The sequence below is a fragment of the Abrus precatorius genome, unplaced genomic scaffold (genome assembly GCF_003935025.1).
Source record: "Abrus precatorius isolate BTA unplaced genomic scaffold, Abrus_2018 Scaffold4, whole genome shotgun sequence".
Lineage (NCBI taxonomy): Eukaryota > Viridiplantae > Streptophyta > Magnoliopsida > Fabales > Fabaceae > Abrus > Abrus precatorius.
Window position 1 is genome coordinate 5,650,087 of NW_020874384.1, and position 18,018 is coordinate 5,668,104.

Genomic DNA, 18,018 nt, shown 5'->3' on the forward strand with positions numbered 1-18,018 from the left:
ATGACCTTATGATCCATTGTTAATAAGCAAAGCCCTCTGTGAAAGACCTAAACAAACATTGGACATGTAACTTCTAAGATTTAATTTTAAAATACACAGTTTGGCTAAATACTAAAGGAAAAAGATAAATTAGGCTAGACTAATTGAACTTGAAGGACGTATTTAAAAATGTGGAATTGAAAATAAAACACGCCCACATTTTATAGACAAGAAGAAATGCAAATGAATATACTTAGTTAATAATAAAATAAATTTTTAATATTATAAAATAAAATTTAGTTAATAATAAAAATATTAAAAAGTGCTGTTAATTTAAAATTTAGAGAATATAGAATTCGATATTACTCAAGCATTTTGGACAACATAACTATCAAAATAATTCCATGAAAGGCTGACAAATTGGAGAGTCGTTTAGACAAAAGTTCCATTCAATTATAATCTTTAGTTGCCAAGTCTTATTACTAAGGGAGTGTTTGATAAATTAAATAAGATATCATTTAACTTATTTAACTAATTCAAAAGTTTGTTTGACAAAATTAAATTATTTCATGAAATATTTTATTTTAATAATTTGTAGTATTTTTTAAAATATTACTTCATATACCATTTGAATTATTAAATTCCTAACTTTTTTTCTCAATTTTTATAATCACTGTCTTCTTAAAACTTTTCCTTTACTCTTATTTTGTTCAAAAATCCCTATCACCAGTTCATTCTCATTCTATAAAATATAATTTTTCTATATTGATAAATTGTTTAAAATATATTAAAATATAAATTCAAAAACATATATACTTACCAAATTGCAAACAATAACTAAACAATTTAAACATACTTTTTTTACATCATTTTACATTTAATAACTATTTCAATAATTAATCATATCAAACAATTTTAATTTAATTAACTAGTTTATCAAATTTTAATTTATATTTAATTTTCATCATTCAACTAATTTATTCGTTAAGAGACAAGTATAAACATACGATGGCTCTATGTTAACCATTTATGATATAACATCAAAACATTTATGATAAGTCAGACACTATTCATCATGTAACTGAGATCTTTCGTGAGGGAATACTATACATGAAACCCAATCGTTAATTTTCTTTTATAACTTAGACAAAATGCAACAATTTCCATCTTTTACTCATTATTTCTGAGAACTGAGGAACCCCACCACTTTAGAAGAAGAACATTTAAACATCAAAAGATAGAACCAAATTAATAAAAATATTATGCATAGAAAATTAATATTTAATTCTTTTATGAAAATTGAGTAGTATTTATATAATTTGTAAAGTAATTGCTTTATAATATTATATTTTAGCACCCTTAAACGTATACTTATAAATGACTGGTGTTTGACGTCTCAGTTATGAATGTGTGAAAAGCAAAATTCTCTCAAGTCAAAAGGACTATTGTAGCCCATAAAAATTTGTAGAAGTCAACATGGTTTTTAGATAAAATTTATTAATACTAGGTGTAAGTTTAAAAAACTTATACTAAATCTCAACGGTACAAATCAAATAATCTAATAGTTAAAAAATTATTTTATTTAACCAAAATAATAAAGTATAAGTGTGTAGAAAGAAATAACTTTTCAACCGTTAAATTATTTGATTTGTACAGTTAAAATTTAGTATAAGTCTTTTAAATTTATATCTAGTGTCAATAGATTCTATCTCTAATTTTTTTATTAAAAACAATAAAACATTATAAAATTTAACAGATTTTGAATGAAAAATTATTACATTCTTAAACACAACCGAACAGTGGATTAACCGCAAGAATTCTTCTGTCTTAAAAGTGGGAATGGGGGAAGCTATTTCGGGTTTTGGGATTCGGATTCTGAAGCATTTTATTTTCTTTTATATTATTTGGTTCAATATGATATCAGGGTCCATTAATGAATAGTGCAAAGCCAATTCATTAAATTCTTATGTAAATGATTTGGTTACATTCAATTTTCGAAATGTATCTTCTACTTTTAAAATCAGTTTGATTATCAGAAAATTTTTAATTTTTTTGCATGTAAGGACTTAACAAACCTTCTGTTATAATAATAATAATAATAATAATAATAACAACAACAAACTAAATTAGGAAGGTGTTTAATTAGTTAAATTTAATGCGCTTAAAACAGAGAGACTTTATATTCTTAGGCACACATCGTCAGTAATAAATGTTACAAAATTCAACAATATGCCATTTTTAAATATAAATATCTCCACTGTAACATTTCATTTTCATCACTCTCACAAGTTAATTTTTTTCTTAATTTCCTAACAATCAACTTCTAATTTTAAACATATATTTTAAATTTTTATTATTAGTTATTTCAATATGAATTAGCATTTAACAACTAATATAAATATTATAGTTACAATTTTATTATTTGAAAATTAAATAAATACGTTAATAATATTACAAGTACTTTAATTTATACAAAAAAAATTACACTTATTTATTTTCATATTACTCATTTATTATTCTAATTAATCTATTAAAAATCTCTGTAATTACTAACTCCTTATTATGAGCAAGATTGCTTAAAAAGCAGTTATAATTAAAATTTTGTAATTCTCACGACACATATTGTATTATAAATATATATTATTTAAAACTTTAATTTTTTTTTAAATAGGTGTAAATTATAATATAAATAAAATTTATCAATTATTATAGATAATAAAATGAATATTTAAAAAATAATTTAAAAAAGCACTAATAGTCTTATGATTAATCTTTAAGCTAAACATGAAATGAAATTAATTTTAGAAAATATTATATAGTATAAAAGAAATTAAGTGTTTTTTAATGTTTTAAAAAACAGATTTACCAAAAAAGTATAATTTTAGAAATTAAAGAACATTCCATTAACCAAACATCTCTTTCAAGTTTACTAACCAATTTGTAGCTTTGCATATGTTAATTTTCAGGATTAGATGCAGTAAGTAACTCAATAGTGTGTGATGTGCTAGTAATCTGATTTGCAAGTGGTTTATACGAGTGATCTTTTTCTGTTTATGTGGGTGAGGAGAGGGTCATGGAAAGATAAAGAATATGCATGCATTTGAGTCAGAAGATGTGTACTTGAAACAATTTGGAAAAACAACTACAACGTTGAAATTAATAACATCTCTAAGCATTTAAACGCGACAAAGATGCATGTAAGTAGGACGCAATCAACCCACAATTTTTTCGGCAAACATAATAAGATCACATGAACATGATAATGGGTTTTGCTGTGTCTGCAATTTCAGCAAAAGGGTCCCCACTTGAAGCTTTAAGGAACGATGAACAAGAAAAAAATGGATTGTTATGCCACATGATTTAATTGGCGGTTGGAGTTTGGTACCACATGCGAAGAATAGTAAATATCATCCCATTAAAGTACAATATCATATAGTGGCCTAGGAAAATGTACTATAATTTCCATGTCCCTGTCATAAGTATAAATTTTAGGGGAGGGTGCTGAGTGACACAATTTTTAATATATATTTTTAATATTTAATTAAATTTATTAAAGATTATAAAATGTGTTGGTAAAATGAACAACAAGAAGGCATTGAAAGATGTGATAGTTTACGTACGTAGAGGTGGATGCCAAAGATTAAACGGTGTCAAAAGTGGAACATTGGGATACTATGTAACGACACTAAATTCAAAGCTCAAACTCCAAAGACTGTTCACATTCGTCTAATTCTCAGTTCCCTCACGCCACCTTCTTTATGGAATTTATTGTTAGCAGGTTTGGTGAGAATAGTTACTGACCTAGTAATACCCCTCCTCATAAATCCATTTAATAAATAAATATTTTTCTTAATCTCAATCTTTTAACTAAGTTTAAATACTTATAAACTCTCAAAATAATAAGAAAATCACTTAAAACATGCTCAAAAGTTGAAAAAAAGTACTTACAGATGATCTAATAATAAAATTTTAACCACATATTTATGAGTACAATCCTATATATCATTCAACTTAATCCTCATATTCCCCAAAGCAATGCAGTTCCTTTATTGAATCTGAGACGTGTCGTTCTCCTTCACATGCATGGCCATAACTGAGTAACGATGGCTGCACCACTATTACTGTAGGGTTGTGTGGGCGTTGGATGACAATAATTACTGCTCATGCGGTAACAAGAATGAACTTCGCCAGTGGTCCCATTAAATTTTCCTTTACGGTGGATCATGTACACAGTTTTGCTATATAAAATAAACTTTATTTTCCTTTAATATTATTAATACATTGTATTTTATAATATAGTCTAATCTAAATAAGAATTAGTATATATAAATTACGACAGAAAAATCATATAAAATTGTTCATCTATATATACGTAAGCTGGCTACTGGGCCATGTTATTTGTTCCCTATTTGCTTTGTGAATTGAGAAATGGAGATTGAGCAAACCACAGGTAATGACAACAGTGTTGCCGAGTATGAACTGAGAGTTTCAGATACGAGAGGAATGTATCTTGTGTGGGAAGATTTAACTGTTGTAGTTCCAAATTTTGGGAATGGACACACTAGGAGATTGCTTAATGGGTTGAATGGATTTGCTGAACCTAACAGGATCATGGCTATCATGGGTCCTTCTGGCTCTGGAAAATCTACGCTTCTTGATGCTTTAGCAGGTCTCTCTCTATCTCTCTCTCTCTCTCTCTCTCCCCCTCCCTCCCATATGTATCATAAGGGTGCATGCTTTGTTGTATTTGTATTTGTATTAGTATATGATTTTCATTTTCATGCCAAAGCATGTTCTTTCACGTATGGTTTATATATATGCAAAGAACATACCTAATATATCTAAGAAATAACTGAAAAATTCCTTAAGTGTTGCTAACCCTAAAATCAGTCTTCTCTTTCCCTTTATCTTGTTTGGAGAGTTAGTGTGATTAATTTTAATATCGTTTGTTGAGGTGATGGTTATTTATGGGCTTCAACTCACCCAACATCTTTATTTACTTTTCTCTCTGGTTTGGAAGCACAAATGAAAAACAACGGGGCAAGTGGAGGTAAAACACTACCGAAACTGTTATCTTTAATAAAAAAGAATACTGATATTTCTTAATATTTTGTGTATTAACTTTCCTTGAAATCAAACTTCAAATCGAGGGCATATTTACTAAAGCAACAATATGAAGTTCAAATATTTTTCGCAGCAGTTTTTCTCTCCAAACAAAGTTGATAGGCGTAATAAGTATGCAGTTTTGAAGACTTACACTTTGTTCGATTTCATTAAAAAGAAAGTGGTGGAAGAAAAGTAGAAAAAGATATATTTTTCTTCAATTTAGTTCAACACAGAAATGGCTGAGAAAGAATAAAAGTATGAGAGCTACACACCTTTCTTTCTCAAACTATCAAACTATCCAAGAAATTTGTAGGAAATTAAGAAACTAAATTTTCTTTACCTTTCATCTATACCCATTTGCGTCACTGCTTTTTGCATAGAAAGCCTTGCACATTACACCCTGTTTTCCTCATAATATTTATTATATTTGATCAAACAATATTATATTTTAGTAATTAATTTTAAAATTTATATGGAGAAATATACTAAAACCGCAAGAATAAAAGAGAGAAGAATTGTTAATACTATATTATACAACTCATTCATTTTAGGGGCATGATAATTTATTCAAGAAAAAATATTTTCTTTATTTTTTTAAAACCAAAAAAGTAAAAAAGTAAATACTATTTTTCTTTCTCTTCTCTTTCTTCCGTAGTTTTCTTAATTATGCTAAATAAATTAAAAATTATTTATTTATTCATCACTTTATTTATTTTTCCCTAAAGTAAACAAAATAAAAAGTTCATGACAGACCATATAACTAAAAGGAAAGAGAAATAAAAAAGTTAAATTACATTCATACTAATTGAAGTTTAACAAAATTTCATCTGATATTCTTTTTTTTTACATTACTTTGACTTCTTTTAATTTATATAATTAATAAAAAAATTTAAAAATTTGGGTAATTAAAAAGGATATACAATGTTACATTAATATATACAAATTAAAGGAAATCATGTAAAATAAAAAATATTAAATAATCTGTATTAAATTTCAAGAGATATGAGAGAAATCTATCTTAAAAAGAATATGAAAGAAATATCAAGCAATGGGTGCAAAAAAAAAAAAATCATAACTCCATCATAATGTCTATGGCAATCAAAGGGACCAAGTGTGCCTTTACAAACAAGGTAAATGACTTATTAGGGAAGCCAAAAACAGGACATTCATGGAAACATTTTCCCAATGTAAGATTGAGACACTGTAGATTTATACTAAAGGGTAAGAATGAGCAACGAGACCATTAAACTCTACCCTTTCTTGTTTCCATTTCAAACAATGGAACAAAACCATGGTATTATCTTAGATCAATTTAAGATGGCAAAAATTAACAACATGGTTTACCGACACACAGTCCCCCCCTTATTTATTACAACGATTGAAGCATAACAACTGTGTCTTGGTGAACATCAATCAAGCCCAACAAATAAGGTTTTCTCACTCTCCCATGCTCCATCATTTTCCCATATTGCATCTCACTTCATTTATGGATAATTCACTAACAATATCTACCCATGGTAGGGTTCAATATTTGACTATTTGTCACGGACTTTGATTACCAAAAATGTATTAAGGAGTTCTTTTAGAAAGAGTATTCTTAAAGAAAAAGAAGAGGAGGGTGAATATTTTATTTTAAATAACTATATTTTAATTTATCAATAAAAGAGCTAAAATAATATATTAGTATAATTTTAATATAATATTTATTTATTTATTATAAAAATGATAAATTATTTTTATAATTTAAAAGTAAAAAATTATCTTATTTCTTTTAATTTTTTTCTCAAATAATTCCTAATTTTTTTATTTCTATAAATAATTATGCTATATCATCTTACTTTTGTTTTATTGTAAATATTTATGGAAGTAATAGTGAAATAAGGTTTTATTACTTTTTATGCAAATCCTTAAAAAAGTGAAAATAAGATATATTTATATAATTAACTGTGAAAAAAATAATAGTATGTTCTTAAATCAAACAGGCCGTAACATATGCTGAAAAAAGGAAAATAAATGTAAAATCATTATATCCTCCAAACGGGATCCTATGCCAAATATGCTCTATATGCTTGTCTATGAAAATTAAAATATAAAAATTTGGCTAATCAATATTTTAAAAGTTCTAAAGTGTGTTTGGCAAGGCAGTTAAATTAAGGGGAAAATTAAGTATTGTTTTGTAGTGATATTTGAATTATGCACCAGTTAACTTAATAATTTAATTTTAATAAAATATTTATATTTAATGTTATCGCTTATTATTGAGATAAAATTTAAATTTAATTAATAAATAAATACTAAAATTACTTAAACTATTGCATTTTTTTATTTAATTAATTGAAATTTTATTTAATTAAAATAATTTTATTTAGTAAAATGGCTTAAATAAGCAGTTATTAGAATTTTCTTAAAATCATATTCTATCTACCGGTTTTTAAAAGTTAATTTTCAGGTATAACTTTATTATTTTTGTCCTATTATTTTTTTAATAAATCATTCTTTTACTCCTTTTTGATGTTTAAATTATTGCATTTATTTTTTTTCACATCCAGCCTTTTTAAATTACTTTTGTCATTAAAATCTTATTAAAGTATAACTAATTATTATATTTTTTACGATATAAAATCATCAAAATAATAATATAACAGTATAAATTCATCAAAATAATTCATATTATTTCTTTTTATATAACTAAAATATTTAAAATGAGAGTAAAATTAAAATTGTTAAATTATTTAAAAATATATAATTACTAAGTTTTGAAAATTTTGACAAAATTTAATGATATCTTTTATTTTTTTTTATTTTACATTTATTAACTAATTTAACAACTAATTTGATAAAAAAAAAACTTTCAATTTAATCAGTTAGCTTTCTAGCTTTCAACTAGTTTATTCATTATTGTTGCCAAACACACCCTTAATTATGAAATTATAAATATAAAATTAAAATTAAAATTTACATTAAATGTGTATTAAATATAAGAATATGATAATCTTTCTTACTTTAGTTTATTAATTATTTAAAAGATAACGATTAATAATTTTACCAAATGAAAAACAAAAATGTAGCTGAAGACTAATAATCCAAATTCAAAACTCTCTAAAGATAGGGCCATGTTGGGAATTTGGAAAGTCAACTAATGAATTTGTAAGGTAGCTGTGTTAGCATTTTTCAGTTTCTTGTTTATGAATAAACCTGTTACGGACTTTAACATCAGATAATTGGGATCCATTGCAGGTAGACTCTCTAGAAACGTGATCATGTCTGGAAATGTGCTTTTAAATGGAAAGAAGAGGAGATTAGATTACGGGGTTGTAGTAAGTAATGGCACTATATTCTAATTGAAAGTTTGCTATTATTGGTACTTAACCTATGAAATTCTAATTTTAATGGTAAAAGAAGGCACCAAATCAAAATTTTCCAATTTATCAATCACTTGTTTAGAAGAAGAAAAAAAATGATTGCTAATTAATGTCCTCAATGCCAGGCTTATGTGACCCAAGAAGACATAATGTTGGGAACACTAACAGTTAGAGAGACAATATCTTACTCAGCTAATCTAAGGCTTCCATGTACAATGACCAAAGAAGAGGTAAATGACATTGTAGAGGGAACAATTATGGAAATGGGTCTTCAAGATTGTGCTGATCGGCTTATAGGGAATTGGCATTTGAGAGGTATAAGTGGTGGAGAAAAGAAAAGACTAAGCATAGCAGTTGAAATTCTAACAAGGCCTTGCCTCTTGTTCCTTGATGAACCCACAAGTGGTCTTGATAGTGCCTCAGCATATTTTGTAGCCCAAACTTTGAGGAACATAGCACATGATGGGAAGACTGTTATATCTTCTATACATCAACCAAGTAGTGAGGTTTTTGCACTCTTTGATGATCTCTTTCTGCTTTCTGGGGGCCAAACAATCTACTTTGGAACAGCCGAAAAGGCAGTTGAGGTATATGATCTATTAATTATTCATATACTAGCAGACAAAAAAGAGTCAAATATAAACAAATTGACATTGAATTAATTTCTTTTGATATAGTTTTTGTTTAATAAAAATTAAACAATTGAAATAAACATTGTGCATCTGTAGTAATAGAATTATGTATCATATTAACGAAAAAACAATACTCATTAATATAAAGAATTCATATATAATATCAATACATACATCATATTATCAACGTAGGCACGTAATATATATTTATATTAATAACTTATTTTTTAAATAAATATTATATTAGTAAAACAATTTTAATGCTGAACATTTTTTACCTATTATATATTAAATGCCCTTTTTATATATAACGATGAGTTAGGCTCTTGTTCACTTTTAAGAGTAGGGCTTCATTTTTGTTTTATTTTGGGGAGGAGGGATAGTCTTTAAAGACTTAAGATTGAAAATTTAAACTAAAAGTCTATTCAGATTCAAAAAAATGGTAATGAAATTGTTGACTTGGTTGTATTTCTGGGAAATGTTGGAATACTTGTAGTGTGAAAGAAAATTTGATAATTAAAATGCTTATTGATACAACAAAAGCATGTGTTTAGAATTAACCCTTAATAAGTTAAAACCTGACATAATTTTATCCATTGATTTGGGCAGTTCTTTGCGAGAGCAGGATTCCCATGTCCAAGTAGAAGGAACCCTTCAGATCATTTCCTCCGTTGCATTAATTCAGACTTTGATGCGATCACAACCACTGTGATGGCCACCCAAAGAATACATGTATATATGCCTAACAATTTGTTTTTTCAATACCACAGGTTTTATAATTATTTGTTCCTTTACTTCTTTCTAGCTGCTTGAATATGCTTCCATCTAAGAATCCTCATCTTCTTTTCCCTTCTTTAGGACAAATTCAATTTTATTTAATGTTGAACATGATGCGAAAGAAACTTACCTAGCTAAAACATGTTTATATATATCCTTTGCATTAGTCAAAATAGACTTTTAAACACTAGCAAATATCCTCCATTTTCGTATTTTTATCCCAATTGGAATGTTTTTAAATTCAAATAAAGTGAAAGGTACAAATTGATTTTTTCGAAAAAATAAAATTGTAACTACACAACTAATATACGTAGAATTTGAAACATATGAATTTGAAGAAAAATATTTAAAATTATAAAAAATAATATCATTTTAAATACTTAAATTTTAATAATATAATAATAATGTGTCATTTTTTCAAAAAGAATTTTGTTAATCTAATCTCTCAAAGTTGAGTTTAAGTGTATTTTTTGCTAAAAATATGTATTTTTCACATACTCTTACGGGTTCAAATTTATTAGAAATTAGAAAAATACAAGAAAAAAATATTAAATTAAATATGAGAAAAGGGAAATTTTATATAATTTTTGTACTTTTTAATAAATTATATTAAAAATTAAAAATCTATTAAAAGAGTGTGTTAATACAGTATGTTATTAACACTTTTTTAGTAGATTTTTATTTAAGTTATAAAAATATAATTAATATTTTTACAATAAAAAATTAAGTCACTTTTCTAATTTAATGTGATGAGGACGAATTTAACCTGAGTTTCTTGTCCAACTTTTTATGATGAAATTTGTTTCTCTCTCAATATATTCTCTGTCCCTTTATATTATACAGGAACGAATATCAGTAACGGGATCGCCAACGGACTTATCAACTGCAGCAGTCAAAGCAAAACTCATAGAGAAATACCGATGGTCAGAGCATGCAACCATTGCAAGAGAAAGAATAAAAGAAATCTCAAACATTGTAGGTACCCCTTTACGCTTCCTGCTATAATTACACTCGAATCTTGCTATTCAGTGTTTAAGGACTTAAACTTTGGTTGAAGAATTAATAAATAATACATCTTTATCAATAATCATGTTATGATACATTAAAATAAATAAATAAATATATATATATATATATATATATATATTGTAATTTCTTAATTATTATATATCGTTAAACATTAGCTAGCATTTTCTACTACTATTATGAAAAATATTTTTTGTTCCCTTTATATTTGAGATGTAACATTAGACTTATAATGGGGCATTATAGGCCTTTCTTTTATTGTCATCATTTATAACCAAATTTTTTTCAAACTATAGAATTATAAGTTCTTAAGACCCCTACTCGTTCTTTTCGAATATATGCTACTTCTTTAGTTCTAATTTGTGCTACCTTGTATATGTATCTTGTGTGTCATTAGAAACATAATTTTTTTGGGATGCATGGTCTTGGTCCGTTAGATAACAAGAAACAAGGAATCTTGTGACAGGAAGGACATGATTTTGAAAGTAAAACCAAATGCGAAGCCAAATGGTGGAAGCAACTATCAACACTGACTCATAGATCTTTCGTGAACATGTCAAGAGATGTGGGATATTACTGGATAAGGATAACAATCTATGTGGCCTTATCTTTGTGCGTTGGAACAATCTTCTTTGAAATTGGATCAAGTTATAGAGCCATTTTCGCTAGAGGAGCATGTGGCGCTTTTATATCAGGTTTCATGACATTCATGTCCATAGGAGGCTTCCCATCTTTCATAGAAGAAATGAGGGTATCACATTTTGTATACAATTCTATTAAGTTCAAAACAAAGAAAACGATTATGGCATTTAATATTTATCAGTTCTTAAATTTTGTTTTCTCTATCTTGATACAGGTCTTTTACAAAGAAAGGCTCAATGGGTATTATGGGGTTGCAGTCTACATTCTATCAAATTTTCTCTCTTCATTTCCCTTTGTGGCAGTCATGTCCATTGCTACGGGAACTATAACCTATTATATGGTTAAGTTTCGTCCAGAATTTTCACATCTTTTGTATATCTGTCTTGATCTTATTGGTTGCATTGCGGTTGTGGAGAGTTCTATGATGATAATAGCTTCACTGGTTCCCAACTTCCTCATGGGATTGATAATTGGAGCGGGATATATTGTAAGTGTACTACTATTACCACTACTTTAAGCCTATTTTTCATTGAAAATTTATTGGTTTGCTTATTAAAGTATGTGCATTTGCAGGGTGTTATGATGATGACAGCTGGCTATTTCCGTCAGATCCCTGATCTTCCCAAATTCTTCTGGCGTTACCCAATTTCATACATCAATTATGGTGCATGGGGATTGCAGGTAAGTTCAGGAAAATCACCATTCTCCAAAGAAAAAAAAAATTAAGTACATGCATGATCAAAAGGATATCAAATGACAACGAATTCTCTAATATATCTCAAAATGTTAACATATTGCTTCTTTTAATGCGTTAGGTGTGTGATATAACTAGTGCAATTTTTTCAATTTATATGCTTAGTGATTATGGGGAATGCAGGGAGCTTACAAGAATGACATGATTGGGATGGAGTTTGATTCTTCGGTACCTGGGGGCCCGAAACTGAAAGGAGAAATAATCCTCAAAACAATGCTTGGCATTCAAGTTGATAATTCAAAATGGTGGGACTTAGCTGCAGTGATGGTCATTCTCCTATCGCTTAGAGTTCTTTTCTTTTTCATTCTCAAATTTAAGGAGAGAGTTGCACCTTTCATTTATAGTATCTATGCCAAACAAACTCTTCAGCGTATCAAGAAGCGCCCTTCGTTCAGGAAAGCACCATCTTTCCCTTCCAAGCGGCACCAATCACTGCATCCGTTGTCTTCTCAAGAGGGTCTCAACTCCCCTATTCATTAGAAGAGTCATTGGCTGATACAAACACACAAGAACCACACATCATACCCCGGATATGATATTATATGCTGGGAAATATTTTGTTTCAGCAATTGACATTTATAAAACATATAAATATAAGGGAACACATAGTGTTATTGTTTCGTTTTTCGTTTTATTTTTCATTTGGTCAGAGTAATGTTAACCATCCAGGTCAGGTGAACAACGTAATCAACGATGGAAAAGGGTGCACGAAGCCCAACAGAACAGAAAACGCTACAAAAATACGCCAATCAACTCACGTTTTTTCCGAAAGATGATGCTAAAAGTAGGTTTGATCTTTCAGATTTTTGCCCAATAAGATACGTGTAGTCAAGAGTTCTTGTTCAGCATCTTACCATGGGTGTTGACAGAATACAAAAATTGGATAATTATCATAATGACACTAAATGTAACTCGTACAGCAGATGGAAAAAAATATTGAAAAAGACACTGCCAAAGAAATTAAGAAACTACAGAATACTGACTGAACCCATGAAAAATTTATGTATTTCACGCAGGCAATATCTCTCTTTCAGTTTACACCACTAATCTAATCATCTGTGAATCAATTTTAAAACCAATCAACATTACAGCAGAATATGAAGCCATCCATATGTGCAGAACGTGCATTTAAATAATAAATGCAACTTAAATCAATCTTTCTAGGATTTCTTCTCATTAGACTCTCCATTTTCAACTCGATTGTCAAAACCATAATAAGGAACTTCAATCATTGGCCTGGGAATTGGCCGTCCATCAAAATCCTCAGGAAAGAATTCAAAATCAGGACCAAAGTTGAACTTGACTGTGCAGTTTGGTTCATTGGGGAGAGTGTACATTGAAGCAGCGGGATAGTAATGACCACCATAAAGATCTTTGAAAGCTACACCTTGGCATATGCCATTTTTAAAGAACGATATCTCACTTCCTGTACAGAAAACAGAATACGTTTGATGCCAAGTACATATCATAAAATGGTTACTTAAAATACAACTTACATTACAGCAAGGAAAAATCAACATTTGTACTATATGCAAGGAACAACGACAACAATAACAATCAAGTTTTATCCCATTAAGTAGGGGTCAGCTACATCCTACATGGATTGAATAAGACCACAATAATTCTATTATAAATCATGTAACAAATGCAAGGAAAGCAGTTATTTAATGTCCACAGCATTTTCAACATCACTAAAGATGGGTTCTGACAAAATCTGATTTACTATCAAGGTTCCCAAGGAGTCACTGATAACCAACTCCTAACTTCTAATCAGTCAATAATCAAAGTTGAGGATTTCAAAATGTATATACACCAAACAAAGATGCCAAAATAAATTCAATTCAATTTCAAATTACAATGACCTTCACACATTGTATTTAACTTTTGTTGTCTAACAACTCTAAAACCGCCAGCAAAAGAGCAAACAATTAAATTGTCTTGCATTCTCACTCACTCTCAATCATTTCATCCTATGGGGCAATAAATTAGCATCCAAGAAGATTCTATGCTAATCTTCATATTTACCCTGGATTCGCCAGCTTCTGCTCATCCATGATCACAGTCTCTTCATGCAACACAAAGCATGTAAACTACCTTAAATCTCTAATCCAAGACAAAGTTGACACAAAACTGAACACTAGATTTGTTTCAGTCTCTGACAAGTCTAGCTAAGCAAAATCGCAATCACCATCCTCTTCAATCCTTGCTTTCTGATATCACCGATATGCAAAATGCTGCTTCTCCCTACCCCAACCCTACCTCTGCCACATTGGATATATTTCCCAATCAGAAGCATTTAAATGCAGCATGGGCCATGCGGGAGCTAGGTAGTGTTTGTTCTAGCTTTTTTGGGCTTCTCTTTTCATTAAAAGTAAAAGCTCCTCAAATTAGCTTCTATAGAAGCTTTATTTTTTGGGCTTTTGATTAAAAAAAAGAATTTTTATTTTTTAAGAGATATTCTAAAATTGTAATCTTCCCAGCTTCTTATTTAAAGGAGAAGATAAGTCCGAAAAAACTGGAACATACACTACCCTAATAAAATCTTAAAATATATGATTCACCATTAGTTTTTTGGGAAGAATAACATTTTTTTCTACCTAACAAATAGAGAAACAAGCCCAGAAACTTTTATTTGATTGATTGGAATATTGGAATCTCTAAGACACATAACAAGTCTATGTTCACTTTCACCCCTAATTTTTCACATTATTGTCATCTGGGTAGGAGACGTTGAATTTTTGGCCCACTAAAGTGTCATAACAAGGAGAATGCACCACTGTCAGCAAAAAAACATAAGAGCAAGAGAAATAGAATGATGAAGAGAATAAGAATTGACAAAAAGATTCAGTTTTATGGCCACATAATAATAATGATTTCCAATTCAGGCAGGGTTGGAAAACAATACAAACAAACAACAACTAAGCTTCATCTAATATCTTATTAGAAGAGGTCAGCAAGGTGGGAAATAATAAACCAACAAAAAAAAAAAAAGGTTGGCCAATTGTTAGAGAGTGACCTGAAATCAAGCTGACCTATTTCACTGCCTCTCCATGACAAGTCAAATTAATATGATTTGAGCCTTAAAGAATGAAATAACACAAAGTATTCAAGTAATTTACAAATATAATACTTTAAAATGTACTGAAACAGTGCTCTCAAATGACCATTCACCAGATTGAAAATGTTGCAGGTATATGAGAGTTTCCTCATTCACCAATTCTCCCCTCACCTCTAACACAAGGTTACTAATTTTGGATGATGTTCTGGAGTTTCTACTTTCTACCTACTTCTGTTAAGAAATAATAAAGACATGAAAACCTTACTGACAAACTTCACTCTCATCTCTGCTGCAAGGGACAAATTTTGAACAAATTATCTCATCTTCTGTCTCTATCTTCTCTCCTAAGTTTTGCCCATGTGTTTGTGATCTCTCTCGTCAGTATTCTCTCTGGAGGCTCTAGTCTCTGTTTAATCAAATCGCAGACATGGTTTCTGGCTACTTCAGAATTTTGATTCCTTATAGTCTGTGCTATGCAAATCACACCATATGTGTTTCTGGCCAATTTTTTTGTTTCTTCACATGGGTGGTGGTGATATCATTTTGGAGTTTTTATTGCTAGAAAATGGTGTTATTATGTTTATTGTTCTCAATTTACGTTGTTAACTTGCTTTTGTTTGCGTTTTGCAGGTCCTTTTAGTATCTTTTACATTTTTTTAACAACGTCTCCAAGCTTCTGCCATTGGCAGCATCACCATCCATTAGATGTCTATGGCCAATTTTTGGCTGCCATTTATCATTGACAATACTGAACGAAACCATGGCAACATTCAGTTTCAAGTATTTCATTTAGTCACATAAAAAATTTTATAACCTAATCATAGTCAAGCAACCCAGAACCAAAAACTCGGATGTCAAGTCAAATCTCTCCCTCTCCACACCCTTAAAAAATTAACTTAGCCCCAAAATAATAAACTAGCAACAACCCACCAGTATCAGTATATTCACTTAAAAACACTAATCACCACAAATCCATCAACCCTATTTCTCTCAGCCTTGTAATGGAGGGAGCAGACATACCCATTAAAAATTATACTGTCCTAGTTCAAAAACATATAATAGCAAAGCAGAATCATAAAAACTAAAACTAAAAATCAACCAACAAAGTAGATTACTGACCAGGCACTACTTTGGGTGGATCCTCCCCCTTAGCATCTTGGGCACAAACATATCGTTGGCCTTTATACCAAACCAAATGAGATGCTTTGGGAGCATACTTGTCCCCATCTGGCAAATTGATATAGAAACCCATAACATCACCTTCCTTATACCCTTCCTCTCCATACTTTTCCCTCAATGCCTTATGTATCTTGCTTCCATCAATATCTCTGTAGCCAAAACTATTCCCATCATACCCAACCGGTGCCTGCAAATCACCCTTCTCAGTGGACCATCCAAGGCGCGTGTGCCCAGTCTCCCCCAAATTAACAACCTTAATCTCAAAGTACCATGCTCCTTCTGCAACCCCTCTCGTTGCCCTAACCATTCTATAACCCTTGGTGCTCCCTGCACTCATTCTGTCCTCACTCAACTCCACCTTCTCGGCTTTGTACACCTTCGACAAGCATATCTTCATCTCCGGCGTGTCGTCGCTCTTGTCCGGGAATCTCGGAACCGGCGTTATCAGAACGTTATTTTCCCCGTTCGTGTGGTTGTTGTTTCCCTTGCTCTTCTTCTTCCCCTTCCTCGTCGACTTCGTCGCCCACACGTTGTTGCTCTTCTTCTTCGATTTCTTCGAATTCGTCCCAGTACCGTTCGCCGGCGTCGCGGCATAGCCGGAACCGTTGTTTCCCTCCCGCAACGCGGGCGAATCCTCCTTCCCGGCGGTCTCGGCCGTCAGAGAGGAGAGCTGCTTCTGTTTTTTCGGAGGAGGCTCTTCTTCGTCTTCGTCTCCTTCTTCTCTTCCGGATTTCGGTGACTTCTTCGGTTCCGCGGAACCGTCAGACGCGGCTTCGTCGTCGGAGAGGTCGTCAGAAGGGTCAGGCTCGGACCGGCCGTCGTTCTGGGCTTCGGTTGGGGTGTCAGAGGGGGTGCTGGTGGTGAGGGGAGGCGCATCTGGAGATTCGGTGTCGGTACCTCCTCCTCCTCCTTCGGCGGTGGCGGTGGTTGTAGGTGGAGTGTCGTCTTCTTCATCCTCTTCGTCTTTGTAAGTAGCTTGTAAGCTATCCATGGGTGCTAGGGTTTTTCGTGTAGAACTAACGGAAAGAACGAATCGGAAAGCGATGGTGGTTCCGGTAAGCAAAGGGAGTGACTGTGGAATACAAGAAACTCAAATTTGCTGGGCCCACAAATAAAAAGGCCTTACTCTGTGCATTTAGGCCCCAAATTCATTTGTTCCCCCCTCAATCCTAATTCTCGCGCCAATCAAAAACATATCCTTATTATCGCAATTTAAATATAAATCTTTATTTATACACATATCATGTTACAACACTATCAACATTTATCTAATTCTTTGGTCTCTTTATCTTTTTTTATTTCTGTTATATTGAATTACTACTTATTATATTTATTATTTTTTTTATCAATATATTTAGAGTGATATTTAAAAAAAATATTTTAATTAAAATGATGTATATCTTTTGTTATATAGATAATTTTAATTAATTCCGGGTGAATATGGCTCAGTATAATATTCAAATACCTTGTTCTGAAATTGTATATGACTTCATCTAAATCTAA

The 18,018-nt window shown here is 30.5% G+C and overlaps 2 protein-coding genes across 2 annotated transcripts; one reads left to right on the top strand and one right to left on the bottom strand.

Moving 5' to 3' along the window:
• The first annotated feature begins 4,482 nt into the window (after positions 1 to 4,482).
• Positions 4,483 to 12,758, top strand: LOC113865028 (ABC transporter G family member 15-like). The gene is made up of 9 exons (XM_027499361.1): positions 4,483 to 4,648; positions 8,323 to 8,402; positions 8,573 to 9,034; positions 9,689 to 9,857; positions 10,704 to 10,835; positions 11,353 to 11,633; positions 11,739 to 12,011; positions 12,098 to 12,205; positions 12,402 to 12,758. Exons 1-9 carry the CDS (start codon positions 4,483 to 4,485, stop codon positions 12,756 to 12,758), a joined length of 2,028 nt encoding a protein of 675 aa, XP_027355162.1.
• On the bottom strand, positions 11,725 to 17,700 carry LOC113865029 (protein TRAUCO). The gene is made up of 2 exons (XM_027499362.1): positions 16,456 to 17,700; positions 11,725 to 13,704 (listed from the first exon to the last, which is right to left on the bottom strand). The coding sequence occupies exons 1-2, from the start codon at positions 17,504 to 17,506 to the stop codon at positions 13,439 to 13,441; spliced, it is 1,317 nt and encodes a 438-aa protein (XP_027355163.1). The 5' UTR covers positions 17,507 to 17,700; the 3' UTR covers positions 11,725 to 13,438.
• Positions 17,701 to 18,018: the final 318 nt, after the last annotated feature.

Coding starts and splice junctions, on each gene's coding strand:
- LOC113865028 (XM_027499361.1), top strand. CDS start 4,483: ATGTATCTTGTGTGGGAAGATTTAACTGTTGTAGTTCCAAATTTTGGG. Junction 9,035..9,688: donor CAGCCGAAAAGGCAGTTGAG/GTATATGATCTA, acceptor TGATTTGGGCAG/TTCTTTGCGAGAGCAGGATT. Junction 12,012..12,097: donor TAATTGGAGCGGGATATATT/GTAAGTGTACTA, acceptor GTGCATTTGCAG/GGTGTTATGATGATGACAGC.
- LOC113865029 (XM_027499362.1), bottom strand. CDS start 17,506: ATGGATAGCTTACAAGCTACTTACAAAGACGAAGAGGATGAAGAAGAC. Junction 13,705..16,455: donor TCCACCCAAAGTAGTGCCTG/GTCAGTAATCTA, acceptor TTTTCTGTACAG/GAAGTGAGATATCGTTCTTT.